Genomic DNA, 19848 nt, shown 5'->3' on the forward strand with positions numbered 1-19848 from the left:
TGCAGGCTATTACCACACATTTGCGCTAATGCTTGTATGCATCCATATAAACACAAACACATGAGGTGATGAAATTCAGTCACAAGTGTTTATTCGGTGGCTCCATATCTGTAACTCTCACTCTCACTGCCTTATCTCCCTCTTCCTCCTCCTCCTCCTCCTCCTCCTCCTCATCATCATTATCTGTTGTCACAAACCCGAGGTCTCCTCTTTCAGTCAGACCCAGCCATTCAATTCTACCAAATCGGCTAGCATTAAGCCCCATTTATTCAGTGACTTATGTGCTGCAATTTCAATTTGGGCTTAATACATGGCTTTCACTCCTCTGCAATATACTGTAATGTAAAGGTGCAGTACTCAGCATGATATCATGTTACATTAGAATATACCTCGCAGGCTGCTCCAGCTGCTGTAGCAATTGCAGAGGTGCATTTTACATAATAGATATGGTAGAGCATTCACTGAAAATGAGCACTTCCTGGGATGCTGACATACATGTGAATACCGGTGAATTAAACATTATTTTGAGAAATATGATGCATAATACATGATATAATCCATGTTAAACATTGGTATGGTCTCATCACATTCGCCAAAATAAACATACCGTGTGGTGCAGTGCCTAAATGTAAGCATTATATCATGACCTGAATGGACCCACTTCTGTGATTTGTGGAGTCTGCTTTTGTGCAGTCCGCCACAGCCGTAATAAAGTGCTTTGACTTGCAGCACATTCTAATTGAATTCCACATCGTTACATGGCCTGAAATGAGCCAAGTGTTGTAACGTAGCGTTGGGGTGTAATTCAATGATAAAGAATGTATTCCTCTGCACAGTCCTATTAACTTTGGCCTTCAGTGAAGTATAATTACATTTTGATAAACACTGACAGAGCTAGATGTTTCTACACCCTTTTTTATATCTCCAAGCCTCCAATCTAATATTGTTACACTGGTAGAAAATAATCTATTGCAAACACTCTGCAAACTTTTTTTCTGCTTAAAAGTGTTTTCTTCAAGTATAGTAAATGGATAAGGAGCTCATGGGGGCTGAAGGGTGTTTTATGAAATTTTATGAAAGTCTTTTACTGGCAGGATGGTTATAGGGCTCATTTTCTTTATGGTTTTACATCTTGTTTTATTTATTTAAATGGCCTATTCCTATTTAGGAATAGGCTATTTAAATAAATACAACCATTTTAACTTTTGATTTTGTATCAACTTAATGATATTTTTCATTTTCACCACCAGTAAATAAAGGCAGGCGGTACCTCAAACCCCTTTTCACCACATTCACACAACAAAATAACATGATTTTCTGCTTTCTTGACAGCAATGTTGAGCTTGAAAAAAGAGATAGTATTCAACCTTATAAATTCCTCTGAGAAGAGCAGCTATCATAATTCCTTGACAAAATGATACAATACACAATTCACCGCATATTCAATTTCAGGGAATTGAAGATTAATCAAATATATCTTACATAGAAGACTATCTTGGGAGTACTCTCATAGTAGAAATGCACTTGACCATGCCATGCCAAAAGCCAGAGCATGTAATTCAACACAGCTATCGCACTGATAAGAAAACATGTTGCTGGCTGACTTATAGCTCAGCATCAAGGGAAATCATTAGTGTCCTGCTAAAGCCAAAAGAAAAGGGTTGCAAAAATATAATTAACATGACCTGTAACTAAATCCGTTCTATTGCATGTAGACACTGCGGAAATGAAATATCACTCTACACTCATCAAACCTTAACTGATTGATCTGTTTGCCTTTTCTTCCAATTAATTGCTGTGGGACTTTCAACAGGGGAGACATGCATGCCATGCAATGTTCTGTAATATAATTGCCTTTTATATGCATAGTAATTATTCTTTGAACGTATTATGATACCCTATTTCAGGTATGTCCCTGAAATAACATTTCCCTTAAAAACAAAAACATAATTGCATAGTACTGTAGCTATGAACTATGATGTTTTCTGTGTAAGGAATGCCTAGATGAAATGTATATCAATTGAATTACCATTTTATATGTTTCTGTGGCTATGACAATAATGACAATAATGGCTAGTTTGACTTCCTTCCTTGCTCACAGAGTCATATTGCTTCATGGTATTTTACCATATAAAAAAATACCCAATGGGATTTTAGCTGCAGGCAAACTCACAGTAGTCAAGCATACTGTGGATCAGTCAGCATAGAGGGTAAAATAAATACCCTTCCTCCTGTCACCGTAGGCTACCACTTTCATTATATTGCTCTTGGCACTATAATAAAACTTCTGTAGTGAATTCACCCTGGAGAAAACCTAGCTGTAAAATATATAGCAGTGTCTCATAACACAGTCACACCAAATTCATAATGTATAATGAAATGTCTGAGGTTATGTTCTCATACGATTAAAATGCACTCACGAGGCACCTACTGTATAATATAAATACTACTCACTGTGTGCCTCAAGTAAAGTGCAACTGATCAAGATTATGAATGAACAAATTAGAAGGCTAACTTTATTCTATATTAGCATGAGTGAGTTATTATTATCTGGCTACAACACCATTAGTTAATTACAGCATGAGCAGCTATATGATTAAAGGTAATTACTAACATTGTTACGCACTTCTCTCATAAGTCTGAAGCTGTTTTTGGTCAGATACCATTTGGTTTTGAGTGCAGGCAGTATGTTTACTCTTCTCTGAGTAACCAAGGCAATTTTCCTCCTAAACACAGGGCTTTGTTGTCTGCTGTGTTGTTTGTGAGTGGTGTAAAAGCTGTAATGTGCCTCCAGTCCGCTTGGGCATCTGTGAGTAGTTGATAGGGGAGCATAGTCCTGTGGGAGTGTTAAAGCAGGCAGGCAGTTCACAATGGCTGCCCAACAAGGTGAGGGAGATTGGAAGACATCCATCAGAAAGACTGAGAGGGGTATTAAGGGAGCCCAACCTATTTCCCAGGGGCATGCAGGAGTGGACCCATGAAAAGGCATTTATGAACAAGAGAAACAAACACTGACAGCGATAAGAACAAGCCACCGTGGAAAGAACGAGTTCACTACGAAGGGCTTAATTCCCAGGGAATTCTCTGTTCATGCCAACATAAATCTGTAATGAAACTGTATCCATGTTACATGCAAAGCCTGTGGACAAAACTATTCAAAAATTCATGAATGACATCCCAGGCCAAAGGAAAACAAATTGATTAAAACTGAAGAGATGGATATAAATTGACTTGCACTATTGTCCACTGTGCCAGTTTTTCAAAGGGCATCGGGAAATCAATGTTCAGTATTCTACATTTACTCTGGCAGGGGTTATACATTTTTGACTAAGCTATGAATCAATGAGCCTTCAACAATTCTTATGTAGATAGAGACTACAAGTGGGGAAATTAATTTAAATACACTCATTGTTCACAGGTGAATAAACAAATCCTTCGCTTTTTAGCCATTGTAGTCGAGACACAGTAATTACTTTTGGCAAAAGGGGTGACAGCAATATGAAATGACGATTTGAATTGACAGGCACAGTTGGTCAAAACACAAAAAAGTGATACTTGGAAACCCAAAGTTAGCTCTACTTTGAAAAAGTATACTCTTGTGAAGATGACCTATTTGCTAGAAATGCAGCATGGCCCAAATGGGGAAGTGGCTTTAGCCGTCACAGTTAGAGGCCATGGTGTGTTCTCCTGTGGCATGTGTGACAGTGACTGAAGAGGTTCCAATAAATCTGCTCAAGAGCCTGTTGGCCTGCAGACATACAGTAAACCAATCCACTGTATTTAACAGAGACCTGCATTGCATTAGCCTTTGCGAGCATTTCAAGAAGCATGAAATTACTTTCAACACATGACTTGAACTGCATTAGTGGAGAATTATACTTTTTTTGGATTCAAATATTTAGTTTAGGCATGTTATGCTTTATTTTAGATAGGTTAGTGTACAGGGATGGGAATCCGATAGGCAGAAAGAGGGGAGAGACAAGACTGACATGCAAGACAAGACAAGGATGGGATTTGAACCCACAAACAGCATGTGATCTATACTGTAACTGGCTGAGCCACCAGGCACCCCATGGAGAGATTATTTTGAAAGAGGGACAAAAAGATAATGGTTTAAAGAAGGGGTGGGAATCGAAAAACGAATTACCATACAATAAATACATAATAGTGTAGTTTTAACTTTTTTCGATTCAATAACATCAAACCTGATTCAATTAAGCAACAATAAAATTGCACTGCACTCACTCACTCAGCCAAAGGGCTGTAACTGCCCGTGGTGGAAAAAGTACTCAAATGTTTTACTTAAGTAAAAGTATCAATACCGCAATGTAGAAATACTCTATTACAAGTAAAAGTCCGGAATTAAAAATGTACTTGAGTAAAAGTACAATAGTATTGGTGTCAAAATGTACTTAAAGTTGCAAAAGTAAAATGTTTGAAAATAGCATATCTAAAAGTTGTGAGCTTATAGATCGGCTATTTTCAAATAGCCTATGTATAAAATAGGGCTGAAGTGGTTAATGTATGTTTTATAATATAATAATTTATATCTGCAACATAACTAGTATTCTAAAGTTTAGAAATAATTCTAGTGGAGTAAAAGTACAATATTTGCCTCATGAGATGTAGTGGAGTAGAAGTAACATTACTGAAAAATGTCAATACTACAGTAAAGTAAAATTACCTCAAACGTGTACTTAAGTACAGTACTTGAGTAAATGTACTTAGTTACTTTACACCACTGGTAACTGCCTGTGATATTGAGCATGTATAGAAAGACTGTCCTAGCACAAAGCGCCACCGAGAGGCACTCGAGTTCCGTACCTGGACCGTGTGCAAATATTTGAACAAAAAAATTACACGCCCTGCTTCATCGTGCATTAACATATGCGTGTGTCTAATGTTTATTCGTGGCTTTTTAAATATTGAGGGCGTTCTGCTGTGCTCGTATTTGGGGGGCAGTATCTAGACCACTGTCTGGTTCCCAACCTTTTTAGCTCGAGACCCAAAAGAGAAATTTCACGTCTCCCCAGGACGCGTCACCAACATGCGAGTGAGCTTGTAGATCGGCTATTTTCCACTACTTCTTAGACATTTGTTTTCTAATTTATGGAATCGCTTTTATTTTTTTTATTTTTTTTATTATTATTCATGAAAATCTTGGAATTCTTTGTGGATTTTTTTTTAATGTTTTGAAATAATAATACCGGTAATTATAAACAAAATGTTAAGGAATATTTACTCGTGACCCATATAAATGTGTCCGCGACCAATTGTTTGAGACACCATCCATAGCCGTGTGTTCAGTCCGCTGCTCTGGTCACTTCTCATGCAGAGCGCGTCCGCAGAGAGCGCCACTGGCTCCCAGCTCCCTTCACACTCTTCATACACACTACTATACAACCCGAGCTGACAGTGTTGAAATATTATCTTTTACTCTTCTTGTGTGTGTGGATTCACGCACTATCATATCCACTGTCTGGACGATCAAATGTCTGATCGGAAACTCGCAGCAGCATCTGGGCTGCTATCTCTCTCGTTGTGTGGAGGCTTGTCTGGCATCAGAGGGAGCTGAAGAAGGGGAACAACGTGCTGTGAATACAGAACAGAACAACTATTGACACCTACTGTATAAGGAGCCCGCCGCCCGGACAAAGCAAATATATCGACATAAGATATTTAGTTTTATGGCTGCTTTCTATTGCAGTTTGTGAGGTATTTTGCTCATTTGACTGTCTCCTACTATACATTTTCCTCTGTGCTCTATTCTAATCCCGGGGGGAATTGTAGCCTACGTCCGCCATCGGTTCTAATCCGTGTACCTTTCCCTCATCGCTTTTTTCCCTATTTTCTAAATTTTTGATTCAGGGCAAAAAGTTAGAAATTGGAAAACAAGTCATCATCCATTTGGTTTTAGAAACAAATATTGAAAAAAACAAGTAATTTGTCCATTTTTGGTTTAGAAACAAATTTGAAAAAACAAGTAATATTTCCAATTTCCATTTTGTATTTTATTTTGAAAATCAACTCAACGAAAGGTACACGGATTGGATCCTCTATATCCAGACCCCCCCCCCCCCCCCATAGCCTACAAAATCTCTTCAGACGAGACCACTGTTCTGCTGTGACATGCTGTAGTAGTAATTGTCTCGGATTGCCTGGACTTATGGCTTCACTATATCAGAGATTCACCGGGAAGATCAACACGAACAATTCCTTCCCGCATCACCCGCCACCTGAGGCCAGCCACCTCCTGGGTGGACAGACCTGTCCAGACGAGGAGAACACCACAGGGAAGAACCCCCCCCAGCAGCCCGTCGTCGCCGACGGCCGGGGGCCGGGTCAGCACCGCAAGAAAAACGCGAAAGACGACGAGGATGTAAGCTATACTGATCTTGCCCTTTATTTTTATAAGATGGTTTAACTTCTTGTCACTTAATTAGGGCCTGTCCTTTCAAACACGGTTACAATATAGTTATATATATCATATTCAATAACTTGCAGAGGGAGACATATAGTTGGTAGCCTATAGTGGGCTTTAGGCTACATGGACAGCAGCGCGAACTTCAGTTTTACGGGATCATGCTCGAGAAAGTTTGAAAATGTTTTAATATTTGATCACGGTTGTATTCGACACTGTTCATCCATGCCGAGTGCAGTCATTGCCATCGTTATGTAGCCTATTTTCGTTCTTTCTTTCCTATTCCAGAGCAAAATGTCCAAAGTGCAGTATATAGCTAGGATACTCCAGCAAAATGTGTGAATTTAATTCGGATAGTAAAAATCCATCCGAAAAGGATGAAAATTTATTTTCAATCTTTTTTTTCAATTATGGATTTTGCGCGCAAAACCTGACGTAATCGCTGTCTGTCTGTCTGTCTTTTGTTCAACGTGCAAGCTTCAAAGGCATCATATTCTGTCTGGAATTAACTTGATCTGTGATTCATGATATGAATTGAAATAGTTGTTGTTGCTGCCCAGCACCTAACCTTTCCCACTTTAGGCTATAGTTGCTTGCTTGAGCTTTCCACTGTCCATGGTGCTGAAATCGCCCTCAATGTTATCTGTCCATGCTTCAGTCCACATGGTTTTGTCCTTTTGTACGTGCGCCAAAGGAGCCAAATCCTGTGTTTGCTTAGCCTGCAATTTGAACACTGTAAGGTTGTGGCTTTACCTTGAGAACATTTTGAGAAGGAAATATCTCACTGTATGATCCCTTTGACTGATTTTAGGAGTTACAGTTATTGTTTTAGTATACAGAGATTAGGCTATCGAATAGATATGACCTACAACCTATGTACTGTCTGTAAAGTAGTACAGTTTATTATGTTCAGCTGGTAAAGCTTTGGGCCCTACTTTTGTGCTGACATACTCCAGTGTATTTACATTTTATGCCAAGTCATAAGCACAGCACCTTTCTCTGGCCTGTTCTCTATAAATGGTGGCAGTGAGAAGACATGCTGCCATCGCTTAGTCGTCATTCTGAATAATTGATGTTTGTCACGATGAGAGCCAAGTGATAATGCTGTCAACATAGAAGCCACTGATACTGCAGGTGCTGAAAGCAATGACACACCTGCACTAGTCACACAGTGTAGCGAAGTTGATGGTCAGTTCACTTAGGCTCAGCTATATTCCTGCTGTATAACTTTTTCTTCAACTATAATGCTTTAGTTCTTGGAGGGTGATCTTGGTGACCTGATCAATTACTTGTCTAAGAGTGAATAACAATCCCAGACGGCTCAATTCTTTGGTGACATAGTTATTAGGCATGCACTGCTCACCTTGAGGTCACCTTTAGCCATGATGCCCTCCAGTGCTGGAGCATCAAATTGCCTCTGGAGATATTGAGACAATAGCTCCATAAGTGGATTTCTTTGTTTGAATGCCTCTATTGCTTTTATTTATTAGTAGTGACTTGTATTTATTTATTAGTATTGACTTGAACCTATTACTGTACATGCTATGATATTTTCTTTTGTCTATTATATCTGTTATATCTGCCTATTTCTAAACCCTTTACAGTCAGAGGAGGAATATGGCAGGCAGCGGTTTACAAACTGTCCTGTTAAAACTGATAGTATATAATATATACGTATACGTTTTGATGAAAATATCACTATTAACTGTTTCACTGCTTATTCTGATGAGTCCTAGAGACTACTGCGCAGGACTGCGTTATCTTTTTTTCTTTTTGAGACAGACGATTATTTTCACTGTGCCGCGTCTGTTAGCACTATCGTATTTTCTGGCACAGATAGTGCTACCTGCATGGGAGATATCAGGCTTATCAGCCATACAGTAGTTATTTATCTTTATCCTTTACTGCTAATGGCAAGGCTGGGAGCCAATAGAGTGTGCTTAATTAATCATTGCTATGTGACTGCCAGAAATAGAACATTATACAATACTATTGTATTAGTGGTGTAATAGACATTTTAAGCATAGTGACCAGTGGTGCGGGATACCATACAAGGTGGCATGTACCCTTTAGAGGGGAAACCTTAAGACCTCCCATTGTTTGGTCCAATCAAACAATGTCAGAATGTGACAGTGCAAGATGACAGATGCAGACATGCTCATGGTTACAGCTAATGACAAAACAAATAGCTTTGTGCAGGTTTGCTTACATTTGACTTGTCATAATACATCTAATATTAAGTCCTCTATCTATTCTCTAGAAGTTGCCCCACAAACGTCCTCATTGGTTGATAATTATATTGACTATAACGTTTAATTGATTATCAATTATCATTTGGCTGCTGTTCTTATCCAAGATAGTCTCAAACAAACAGTGGTTCCTTCATTAAACGGTACACTTTAGCACATCTCCTTTTCTTAAGCTATTAGTACTGTATATTTGGTCCTTATAGATATCCGACTTTCAGTTGACCATATGCAAAAAAATCTATTTTCCCCTTTCACTGCCTTCAGTATTGACAGCTCATATTCTAACTTTGCAGAGCGTCCTACATAAGTGCCCCTCTGATGGAGTCAGAGGAAGCTCCATATTCCTTCTAGGGGAAAGATGTGGTGTATAAACTGCAAAGCTATGCAGGCTATTTCTCTGGGGATTAACACCAGACCTTAGAAGTACACTTTTTTGGGTGATTATTTGAATAATAGGCTGATGTGTCCATTGCATTGCATTGACAGCTTGATATATTGCATGTACTAGTTTGAAGCTGAATTTACCTAGTGGCCCTTTTTCAAAACGTGTTACACAATGATGACTCACAAACATTTGTTTTGTTTGATAGATTTTTTCTTATGGCTTTGCTAGAGGTGCCTGCTTTAGTTTACAGCAAAGACCTGCTGTATCAAACATTCATCACTCTTCTTCATCCTTCACATTGGCTGTGGATCATACAGAGTTGCTCCGGCAGTTCAAAGGGGATAATAAATCACCCTGGGTGCATGACTGAAGTAAACATTTTGAGTTATGATGGATTCTAATGCACAGGTCTTACTACTTTAGCCTCCATAAATTGTTGTAGAAACACACACGCACACACACGCACACACGCACACGCACACACACACACACACACACACACACACACACACACACACACACACACACACACACACACACACACTAGTATTCACTACTGAAACACACTCCAGATGTGTGGTAGTCTGGCCCAGTTCCCAGGTATTAGTCTAATGTTCCATCTTGGCTGATTAGGGGGCGTTCAGGGTCCAGAGCTCAACTAAACCAGGCTGTCCCAACTTGAAGAGCAGTCCGAGGACAGAAGGAGCAGTGAGGTTTAATAGTGTGTCCTCATTCCCCAGGAGGTCATGTCCATAGCAATGGAAATCTAATTAACAGCTCTTGTGTCAAGCAAACTCAATATGTCAAGTTTATGGCTGCATATTGAAGCTTGCCATCTAGTGTCTGCTTCATCAATATTACAGACTCGATTGCATACTGCCAACATTAGAGATTACCGGCCTTTGCCATTCCCTTAACCTGTATGAATCTTACAATACCATGATTAGCATAGGTGAGGTCAGTGGGATTCTATTAGCATTTTTTGATAAAATGATTTTGTACAAAGATAACCACAATCAGCCCTGTAAGCTAGCAGTGTAAAGGTCTCATTTGTGAGACAAACACCCAATAGCTTTTTGTTTACCCTTGCAATATGCCAACCGCACAATACCAAACTCTATTAATAGAAAAATAAAATGCAAGATTCGCAATTACTGCCCACTCAGCCTTCAGTCAGCAGGTAATAAAGTACACCTAGAGCAGCCTGGATGTCATGAAGCACGCTTCCTCCCCTCAGGACAATGCAGCATCCACAGCAGGGCGTCATGCTCTGTGTTGCTATGGTTGCAAAGGTGAAGAGGGCCGAGACTGTAATCTCAGTCAGCAGACACTGTTTTTCGCTGGTGGCGCCGATCGCCATCTGGAGATGACGCAGCGCTCACAAGACTCACCAAGAGCCCCACTCAGCTCCAACTGTCACAGCATGAGGCAGCCGCTATTGTGGGGGGCCCACTAAGCCCCCCGCCACCACCGCACCCACCCTCAGTTATAAAATGTAATAAAACAGCCGGACCTCCCGGCCACTTCTCTCTGGAGGTGGCTTATGAATACGAGATTTCATCTCTCTTCATGAGACTTCCTGTCACTCAGTATCGAGCTGTCTTTACAGCTCCATCCCCCAGGGGCTTCTCAACAGGTCATTCATCCCCCTACCCGGCCCTTCAACGCTCTGTTGACAGGCCATCGATCATCCCCCACCACCCCTGGCACCCCCCCCCTGTCAACAGCATGCCAGTGTGGCCCCAGTCTCAGTCCCTCTATGAGACCATCCCTCCCCATCCAATCGTTTGTAATATTATTACTGGAGCTGACAGGAGGTATTAGTCACAGTTTAAATAGAGAAATGTTCCATTACAGCAAGATGAGCAGAAGATTCTGCTTATTGGTTGGTGTTGAGTATATGGTCTTTGACAGCTTGTAGGATACTGTAGCTCTTGCACCCTGTTAGTCACATTGTCAGCCTCTCTGTCCGTAAGCTTTCTGCGTGGACACCGTTTTTCTTTCCCCATTGGACAATGAGGAAAGCTTTCTCTCCTTTGTGATGTCGAGCCCCTATCACTTTTGACTCTTACAGTATTTATATACGGTATTCTTCATTTAACCAAGAGTAGGATAAATATGCTTGTCGTGAAAAAATGACTCTGGTTGTCTCTCTTTGCCTTGATTTTCTCTTATTTCCTGGTGGCAGTGAGGCATGCATCCCTTCATCCTTTCCTTCATTCCCCACCAGAGACCATATTCCTCTGCAGAGTGAACTTTAAACCTTCTGTTGCCTTATTAGAAATGTTCTGTGTGTCTCAATAGCTAAATATAAGTCTTTACCCCACGTGTTCTCATTTTCTATTCACTTCATGCACCCGTCTGCTTTTTCATTTTTACACCATATAAGGTCCTACTATCTCTTCATTTGACTCTTGAGGATTAGCTTTGTTAATAGGCAAACTGATAATAATGGAATTTATAGTAAAGGTAAGATGGCAAAGACAGATTGGTTTAGTTTGGTTGTTGTTGTTTTCTTTTTAAGAAAGCTCATACTCTATGTTATTCATTATTTTTAGTTAGTTTTTTAATTAATTAATAAATTAATAAAATTACTAGGAGACATTTATTTATTTATCTCTATACAGTAAAACACTAGACCCCTAGGGTTTGAGTCATTCTACTTTTCCTTGCATTGTGTGTCTTTTGCCACTAGAGGCTGTTATGTTACAGTCAATGTACCAGCTTAGACACAGGGAGCAGGCAATGAATGTACAATTACCAGGCATAACCCCAGAAACTCCAGAAGACAAGAAAGAGAACAAAGTATTCGATTTCACCTGCCCTTTCTTTCTATATGGGCCTTGTAACTCAAAGCCAAATGAGTGGCCCAAGATGTGATGTCAAAAACAGAGCAAATAGAAGACTGGTAATGTCACAGTTATGTGGGATCCTTGAGGTGAGGAGTTGGAGTGGTTATGCAGTTAACAAAACACAAACTATATTTGACAGATGTGTCAAACAGACTGAGGAACTGCATTAATCAGAGCACTTTCCTGGCTGAGAAAGGCTTGTCTGGGAGGCATCACTTGATGATAGCTTTTAATTGTAGAAGAAAGAATGGTGGAATGGCTGAAAGCTCTCTGTTTAGTTGAGAGCTTTCAGCCAGATGATCAGACGATGTGTCCTCTCAAAGAGTCCTTTATTTAATTTAAAGCTGCATTTCAGAACTAATTCTAATTAATAAAACGTATAATTTTGACCAATCTGCAGGGTAGAATGTGTTAATACAATATAACTAATACATCTGCAGTGGTTGGAGGTGGTCACCTTACACGTCTATTGAGAAATGTAGACCCCATGGTGTCAGGTAGGACAATTACTTAACAAGTAGTACTGCCTGAAGCTCATACACGCAATATCCCCCCTAGCTAAGTGGGTGAAATTTCATATCCCATGCAGGAGCCAATTTTATTGTATACCTTTTTAATCGTAGTATGCCTTGCATGAGAGTGTCAGCTTTAACTGTAAATAAACAGAGCGAGAACTCATCACATTAGGGATGCCTGAAATGTGTTAGCTGTTCTAAATTAAGAGTGGAAACTCCAGCTACCTATATGTAATGAAGGCTATTATTAATGCTATCTTTATCTAGACATAGGTTTATATGTATGTGCTTTGTAAAGTAGCTGCCAGTGCATGATTCGATAGGTGATTTTCCATAACTTATGATGTGAAGTACTGATTTAAAATGGAGCAAGTGTTGGCAGATGACCACTCACGGAGACATTTGCCACTGTCAACATCCACACGGAAAACCTGACCTCACGAAACCATCCTCTACCGCACACACACACACACACACACACACACACACACACACACACACACACACACACACACACACACACACACACACGCACACGCGCACACACACACACACACACACACACACGTATCCATTTACTGCTTGATGCCTCCTCGGGAGAGAAGAATGCACTCTACTTTGAACTTTTCTAACCTGAAAAACATTTACGTAGTTAGTTTTCTGGTTCATTTTAATTCTTTGAGATTGACATCTAAGTTTATATCATACTGTGTCATTCATTCAATGGATTTTGTATGAATCGCCTCAAGAGTGAATTTGCCATAGATCACATGTGCCTCAAATGTTTAAGACCAACGTGATTTATTAATGGCCACAACTGAGAAGTAGACAACTGAGTAACTGAGAAGACAAACACAGACTAATGGAGTGAATAATGTAGACAGACCTTTACGGTTGATGACAAAATAGTGTCTCTCCACTATCTCTGTTGTAGAGAATTAGTACAGTGGAGTGGGAGCTGCCATTCCTCTAGTTTCCTGTCACAGCGGGGGGTTTCTTTGGACTGAGATCAGGCACCAATAATCTGTTGGGTCACTCAGGCAGATTCTCTTATCAACAATGGCCATTCTGCCAACAGAAGGGTCAGACTCCTCTGCAGAAAAGGTGGGTAGTGACAGGTTACACTTACTCTTTTACAGTTACATTTATACAGAATACACGTTTTTTTATTCATTGCACTTCAGGGTAATATTTGTAGTATAATATTTGTAATATTTGTAACAGTGCTTACTGTTATATTTGTGGAGAAAAAATTGTACTCTCACTCTGTTACATTTGGCTATATTCCGCTTGTTCCTTTAGTTTTTTTTTACCTATTTTATATTCAATGCATGTTCTGTTTGTTACAAACTCTCAGAGAGACTTGTCAGAGAGACTATTTGATTTAGCTCTGTAACATGACTCTGTTTCACCAATCAAACACAGCCTGTCACAACACACAGAATATCTTGCAGAATATCTTGTTACACACAAAAGAATGAGTGGAGTGGACAGACTAACCAAAAAAAAATAGTTATCTCTGTCTGTCTGACTGACTGTCTGACTGTCTGTGCGTCCGGAACTTATGTAGCAAACCACTGGGCTGATCAGCGGCTAACTTTTCATGCATGCATCCAGTAGAAGGAAGACACTTAATTTTTCAAATTGGCCTCATGATGGCACTATACATGTACAGTACCAGCCTGCTTTACTCTTTGGCCTATAACCCCTGAAAATAGTTCATACAGTCTAAATGTATTTAGCCATAGATTACTTGGATCATGACGCAACTCCCCATTCAGACATGCCAATTTCCACCTACATGCATGCACGCACGCACGCATGCACGCACACACATACACGCACACACATACACGCACACGCGCACATGCACACGCACACGCACACACACATAATTAGTACAACACAATTGTGACAAAAGCAGTACAACAACTGAAGTAGCTATTCAGCTGGCTCCATATGTCTCAGTGTTAGCAACTTCAGAGGATTAGCTGCTTACCCAGTCAGATGCCAAGACTGACATGTCTGAGTGGGCACAAGGGACATTATACTTTTTGTGTGGCTCTGGTCCAGTCTTCTGATAAATAAAACATGAGTAGGCCTTTCATGCTGTATGCTGTCTAGACCTCTGGCTTGATTCAAGCCTTGCAAGAAGGATGTACAGTACAGAGGAGCATCACCAGAACCATATTAACTAACTCTATGGGCTCAATTCAGTGCCAATATTATGTTGTACTTGTAAAAAGATTTTGTATTTGTAAAAAAATTTGTATTTGTAAAAAAAATATTTGTATTCGTAAAAATAATTTGTACTCGTAAAAAAAATATTTGTATTCGTAAATAAAATATTTGTATTCGTAAAAAAAATATTTGTATTCGTAAAAATAATTTGTACTCGTAAAAAAAATATTTGTATTCGTAAATAAAAGATTTGTATTCGTAAAAAAAATATTTGTATTCGTAAAAAAAGGTCTTGTATTTGTAAGCAAAATATTTTTATTCGTAAGATAAAAATGTGTCCATAAAAAAAAATATTTTAAACTTTTTTTCTATATATATTTTTTTGTGTGTTTGTAACATGTGTTAAACATGTTGTAATTGTAGAATTATATTTACAATGAACATTGTGACCAGAAAAAAACAACAGTTTGCTCGCTCGAAGATCTGTTTGCTCTCTCTCAGATCTGTATTTTTGGCACTCTGCACTTCCGGGTATGAGCCAATCACGTGAGGCCTTTTCCACTACCCAATCATAAAGCTCCATAGGTCTCCATGGCAACATGGCAAACGGGGTTGCCATGTTGCAACCCCAAGAGTTTTAGCTGCAACATAATTCCATTGCTCAGGAAATAAACAACGGATTACAATAATATAACATTCCCTATAATCACTAACATGTAGGTGATACCTATGTCTATCAAATATGGTTTTATTGAAAGGTAATCAAAGGCTAGATCGAGTTTAGAAAGCAAACAGGTAATGTCAGGGCGCCTCAGTGCGGCTGCAGAGTTTGATTGAGTGTTAGACTAGGACACTCATTATCCCACATGCCATATGTCAAAATGACCGGCTTCACCGGGAATCGTGCGTGTGTATTTTGCTAAGAGATTGGTTACATAGTTTAATTGATATTAATTTATTAGTGCATTAAATTTCCCCATCCACTTTAATGGGAAAATGAAAAAACTCGATTTCAAGTATTTTTTTCTCAGAAACTGTAAGGGCTAGAGTTACAAGGCTTGGAGGGGAGGTTCATAATTTAGTCCGAAATTATCCAAAAACAAAAGTACACCAGTCGGCCTCATGGTGGCGCTATAAAAGCCCCCTTTACGTTTTGGCCTTTAACTTTTGAACCGTAGGTCGTAAAATAAAAATAAAAATTTTCCCTAGATTCCTTGGGTCATGACACAACTCCCCGTATAGGCCACGCCCATTTGCGTCAGGATAGATTTTCCGCCATTTTGAATTTTCTTCAAAACACACTTTTAGCTCCTCCTCCCACATATTTTGTCCAAATTTCACAGAAATCGGTGCACATGATCTCTGGACCCATACAATAAACACCTCCAAACGGAATTTCATTCAATAAATGAAAATGAAAATTAGCGGGAGGGATTTTTACAAAAAAGGCCAAAACTCACGAACGAAACGTCCGGTCAATCCCAAATTTGAATCACATGTCAAGGGTAGTTTACTCAACGAATCCCTAAAAGCATTCCCACTTTGATCCATAGGGGGCGCCACAAATGCACAAAAAATGTAACCGTTTGATGCAAAAACATGATTCTTTTTGGACCAATCCACTCCATTTAAGCTACACATGATCTCTGATGACATGTGACAATGTAATTGGCTTGCACAATTAGTGGGAGGGGCCTACAAAAAATGTAAAAGCCTGTGACTTAATTTGGACTAATAACTATTTTTTATTTTATAATTCAAAAACTTGTATTATTTAATTGATATTTATTGTTAATTAAATCTATTAAAAGATTGTTTAGGAGATATTTGACAGTTCCTGGGAGGATTCTACCTGGCTTTTGTTGTGTATTAATATAATAATAATGATAATTTCTCTACACTTCTAATAGCCTACATGACTCATATATGCTATTTAATGGTAATAGAAGAAATATGCCTACATATATGAGACACACAGGGCTAAATGCGTATTTGATGTGGCCTGTGTCAAATACATAAATGTGAATGAATACATATTTCTTCTATTACCATTAAATAGCATATATGAGTCATGTAGGCTATTAGAAGTGTAGAAAAATATGTAGGCCATATGTATATGCCAGCGCTGTAGTCTAGTTTTTGGCAGGATGTGATTCCCTCCAACACACATATATACAGTATCTAATAATAATAATAACAATAAAATAATAAAGCATCACTCTTGCACTCTTAAATGGTAATAATAAATGTTCATTGAAAATTACAAGCTGATGAACATGTGCTCTCTATTATTCTAGTCTCACTCTGCAGCCGCACTGAGGCGCCCGGACATTACGGACAAAATATGTGGGAGGAGGAGCTAAAAGTGTGTTTTGAAGAAGAAAAAAAAATGGCGGAAAATCTATACTGACGCAAATGGGCGTGGCCTATATGGGGAGTTGCGTCATGACCCAAGGAATCTAAGGGAAAAATATTTTTATTTTACGACCTACGGTTCAAAAGTTAAAGGCCAAAACGTAAAGGGGGCTTTTATAGCGCCACCATGAGGCCGACTGGTGTAATTTAGTTTTGGGATAATTTCTGACTAAATTATGAACCTCCCCTCCAAGTCTTGTAACTCTAGCCCTTACAGTTTCTGAGAAAAAAATACTTGAAATCGAGTTTTTTCATTTTCCCTTTAAAGTGGATGGGGAAATTTAATGCACTAATACAGGCCTGTCAAACTCGCGGCCCGCGGGCGTTTTGCGGCCCGCGGAAAGGTCCATAGCGGCCCGCGAAATACTTTGAAAAATAGTAAATTGACACTACATCTAACAGTGCATTGCTGTGCTGCCAAGCAGCTCGCCCCTCCCCCACTCGCTGCTACTTGACTGAGTACCTCTGATCGCCCAGGCATTGTCTAACCAGCTCCGGAATGTTCTGGCTGATTGGCTCGTTAACAGTCTATTCAACTTGATCGTCACACAGGAGTCAGCCCAGCACGGACATGTACACACACTCTCTGTCTGTCTGTCTGTCTGTCTGTCTGTCTGAAAATTTAATGCACTAATTAATACATTAATATCAATTAAACTATGTAACCTATCTCTTAGCAAAATACACGCGCACGATTCCCGGTGAAGCCGGTCATTTTGACATATGGCATGTGGGATAATGAGTGTCCTAGTCTCACACTCAATCAAACTCTGCAGCCGCACTGAGGCGCCCTGACATTACCTGTTTGCTTTCTAAACTCGATCTAGCCTTTGATTGCCTTTCAATAAAACCATATTTGATAGACATAGGTATCACCTACATGTTACTGATTATAGGGAATGTTATATTATTGTAATCCGTTGTTTATTTCCTGAGCAATTGAATTATGTTGCAGCTAAAACTCTTGGGGTTGCAACATGGCAACCCCGTTTGCCATGTTGCCATGGAGACCTATGGAGCTTTATGATTGGGTAGTGGAAAAGGCCTCACGTGATTGGCTCATACCCGGAAGTGCAGAGTGCCAAAAATACAGATCTGAGAGAGAGCAAACAGATCTGAGAGAGAGCAAACAGATCTTCGAGCGAGCAAACTGTTGTTTTTTTCTGGTCACAATGTTCATTGTAAATATAATTATACAATTACAACATGTTTAACACATGTTACAAACACACAAAAAAATATATATAGCAAAAAAGTTTAAAATATTTTTTTTTATGGACACATTTACGAATAAAAATATTTTGCTTACAAATACAAAACTTTTTTTTACGAATACAAATATTTTTTTTTACGAATACAAATCTTTTATTTACGAATACAAATATTTTTTTTACGAGTACAAATTATTTTTACGAATACAAATATTTTGTTTACGAATACAAATCTTTTATTTACGAATACAAATCTTTTTTTTACGAGTACAAATTATTTTTACGAATACAAATATTTTTTTTACAAATACAAAATTTGTTTACAAATACAAAATCTTTTTACAAGTACAACATAATATTGGCACTGAATTGAGCCCATATAACTCTCTAGGTTAGTTTATGGCGATGGAGGCGGAAATTCTTAGAATGTCGCTTAACAAGTGGTTAAGTAGTGTCCTCAGCTGGTCCGGACATTGGCTGGGTACACAGTCGAATCTGTTAAGTGAACTCTGAGAGTGTGCAAAATAATGTATCCAATTTGACTCTTCTGAAATGAACACAGAATTTTACTGTGTAGAATGAATAAGTGATGTGTGTGAGAATTTGTGGACTCATTTTGTGTATATATGTGTATGTCTTCATAGCTGTGTGTGGATTCCCCCCACCACTGCTCTCGCCGATACCCCTGTCTGTCTATTGTATGGTGGAGCTTTGCAACATGTACATCATGTTCCTTTATTTAATCGTTTCTACTGATCCTTCGAGACGGGGGATGGAAGTACTCGACTTGTGAATCTGGAAACGGAATGCTTCCCATAACTTCTGGGATGGAAGGGGAAATAGAATTTCCCTGCTTTGAGAGTCAAGCCCTGATTTCTGTGATGATGTTCTGTCTGGTGCCCAGTCTGCCCATGTGGAAATAAACAAAGGTGGGACTACAAGATGAATGATTGTATAGTTCTGGGGAGATGGAGAGAGAGAGAGAGAGAGAGAGAGAGAGAGAGAGAGAGAGAGAGAGAGAGAGAGAGAGAGAGAGAGAGAGAGAGAGAGATCACTGTGATTCATGGTATTACGAGGGACTCATGTCAGATTGAGATGCAAAGGGATGAAGTAAAGGGTAAAGTTCCTGTCCACCAGACTGATGGAGATGGAGTGATGGGTGCATCTGGCTTGGCCGAGCATCAATATGAGCACAATTGGCCATGTTCAAGGGAGGGAAGCTGGGCAGGGAGGGCATTTGTCGCTGCACCAGCGACTCCTTTGGGCTAGGGAGGCGCATGTCAGTGGGGGGGGCGTTAAGCGATGAGGAGTAGGATGGAGGTGCTCCGTCCTACCGATGGGGGCTCCTCACTGGCAGGTGAATGAGTAGGGGCAGCAGTAGACTACACAGAAATGTGTAGGGAAATCAGGAATTGGCAGCAAAAGTAAAAAATAATTGCAACAAAAAACAAAAACAAAACGCAAAACAAAGGCAGGACGATTAGCTCTAGTGGTTGATTTTCCAGGCTGTTGCATCATGGGAATACAGTGTCTTTTTAATCGCTGTATGCATGTGATCTCTAGTATAAGACATCCTCTTTGGATGATATTATGGCTGGTATTAATACACATAAAACCGC

At 39.4% G+C, this 19848-nt stretch overlaps 1 protein-coding gene across 1 annotated transcript in view; it reads left to right on the top strand.

Moving 5' to 3' along the window:
* Window positions 1-6166: 6166 nt before the first annotated feature.
* Window positions 6167-19848, top strand: part of LOC308093495 (A-type potassium channel modulatory protein DPP6-like) — a gene marked incomplete at both ends in the record, with an annotated part of 74841 nt that continues 61159 nt past the window's right edge. The window contains one exon of the mRNA XM_080439832.1: window positions 6167-6379. Within this exon, the coding sequence (XP_080295958.1) occupies window positions 6167-6379 (213 nt within the window). The remainder of the gene's footprint in view (window positions 6380-19848) is intronic.

The sequence above is a fragment of the Gymnoscopelus braueri genome (assembly GCF_963280865.1).
Source record: "Gymnoscopelus braueri genome assembly, chromosome: 10".
Classification (NCBI taxonomy): Eukaryota; Metazoa; Chordata; class Actinopteri; order Myctophiformes; family Myctophidae; genus Gymnoscopelus; species Gymnoscopelus braueri.